At 40.0% G+C, this 2,114-nt stretch overlaps 1 protein-coding gene across 1 annotated transcript in view; it reads left to right on the plus strand.

Annotated features, from left to right (window-relative positions):
* Positions 1-1,037: 1,037 nt before the first annotated feature.
* Positions 1,038-2,114, plus strand: part of LOC118409032 (IgGFc-binding protein-like) — a gene marked incomplete at its 5' end in the record, with an annotated part of 4,621 nt that continues 3,544 nt past the window's right edge. Inside the window, 2 exons of the mRNA XM_035809902.1 lie at positions 1,038-1,194; positions 1,403-1,532. Of these exons, the coding sequence (XP_035665795.1) occupies positions 1,038-1,194; positions 1,403-1,532 (287 nt within the window). The remainder of the gene's footprint in view (positions 1,195-1,402; positions 1,533-2,114) is intronic.

Raw genomic sequence — 2,114 nt, forward strand, 5'->3', positions numbered from 1 at the left:
GTGGTAATATAGCCATTGCTGTCCCTGTCCATCGTGCTGAATAGTGGTAATATAGCCATTGCTGTCCCTGTCCATGGTGCTGAATAATGGTAATATAGCCATTGCTGCATCCGTTCATAGTGCTGAATGATGCTGAAAACAACCATATAGCCATTGTTGTCCCTGTCCATAATGCTGAATGATAAACATATAGCCATTGCTGCCCCTGTCCATGGTGCTGACTAGCGGTCATATACTCATTGCTGCCCCTGTCCATGGTGCTGAATAATGGTCATGTAGCCATTGCTGTCCCTATCCATGGTCATGAATAACAGCCATATAGCCATTGCTGTCCCTGTCCATGGTGATGAATAACAGCCATATAGCCATTACTGTCCCCGTTTATAGTGCTGATTGACAGTCATATAGCCATTGCTGCCCCTGTCCATGGTGCTGACTAGCGGTCATATAGCCATTGCTGTCCCAGTCCATGGTGATGAATAACAGTCATGTAGCCATTGCTGCCCTGTCCATGGTGCTGAATAATGGTCATATAGCCATTGTTTTCCCTGTCCATGGTCCTGAATAACAGTCATTACCATTGCTGTCCATGGTGTTGAATGACAATCTTACAGTCACTGCTGTATGATTCATTACAGTTATGTAGCCATTAATTTCCCCATTTATGTTGTTGGATGTCAGTCATATGATATAGCCATTGTTGTCCCTGTCCTTGGTGCTGAATGAGTTATATCATGACAATATCCCTTTGCAAGATTTTCTGTTCCTATCACTGAATAATCAAATTCATTGCACACATACCAGCTACCTATTCACAAGACTAGTCTTACTTGAATTCGTAGTCAAAGATTAGACTGCGATGCTATTGTATAGAGTGTAATATGTTTCCAAGCATACCTACTTCTCCACCCATGAATTTTCCCCCAAATTTCATAGATGTATGTTACCATAATGACAGTTGGCAGTTATTGTTACCACTTAGTATAATGATATTGCTAACACATTATCCCTAAACTGTCTGTTTCTACACTATGTAGCTTGGCTGGGCTACATCAACCACAATGAACACAATGTGGACATTCCACTTGGAGCCGACAACAAGTTCTTCTCCATGGGCCCATCCACAGTAGCAGAGAATCTGGGACAACCCAGCAAATTCCGTGTTGGGAACCACTCTAATGTCTTCTACATCAGGTAGAGAGAGTTTAAGTTTGACAGTTTGATTTACTATGTAATGTTTTGATATGAATACATTGTGTTATTGATAAAACTCAAAGGCTTATTTTTAGTATCAGTCAAGTCTCCATTAGTCCAACAGTCACAACTAGTAATATGAATGACTTTCTTTTATATAAAAAAATTCTTTCATTTGTGATAACATAGTCTAACCACTGTTGTATAGGCTGGCTGATGAGACAGTAGCTATGATCTGGAGGCTCGCCTACACACTGTCTAACTCAGCATTCAGACTGCCCATCTCTACCAACTACCCCGTTAAATGTACAGGGGAGGAGATAGCTGAGGATGAGCTGGTAAGTGTAACATTACTCAGTACATTTATCATTATCATGAAATGTGTGATGATGAATGTAGAGTGATGGTCCTTAATCAGTTGTCAATTCATTCTTAGTATGTATGTTACCATAATGACAGTTGGCAGTTATTGTTACCACTTAGTATAATGATATTGCTAACACTACTATTATTGTATGGTGCAGAAGTTTGGAGCAATTCTAGTTTAAACGACAATTCTCCATTAGAGCAAGCGCATCTAAAGTTCTGTAAAGTTGTCTTAGGTGTAAGAAGAAATGCCAGTAATCTCGCTACTAGAGCGGAGCTAGGAAGATTCCCTCTATGGATCGAGGCTTTCAGTAGACTATTTTCTTATTATTGTAGATTAACTAGAGAAGTACCGACAAATAGCATACAATATGAAGCATTTCTCGTACAACAAGATCTACACAGACGCAATATACCATGCTGGCTATCTAATGTAAGCAAGATTTTGGAGGAGTCGGGTTATGCATACCTATTGTTAAACAACGGTCGAGATATACCATCAATTCAGTCGGAGGTGAAGCAAAGACTGAAGGACATTACCTTCAAACCTTTTA

Source organism: Branchiostoma floridae, unplaced genomic scaffold, assembly GCF_000003815.2.
Source record: "Branchiostoma floridae strain S238N-H82 unplaced genomic scaffold, Bfl_VNyyK Sc7u5tJ_852, whole genome shotgun sequence".
NCBI lineage: Eukaryota > Metazoa > Chordata > Leptocardii > Amphioxiformes > Branchiostomatidae > Branchiostoma > Branchiostoma floridae.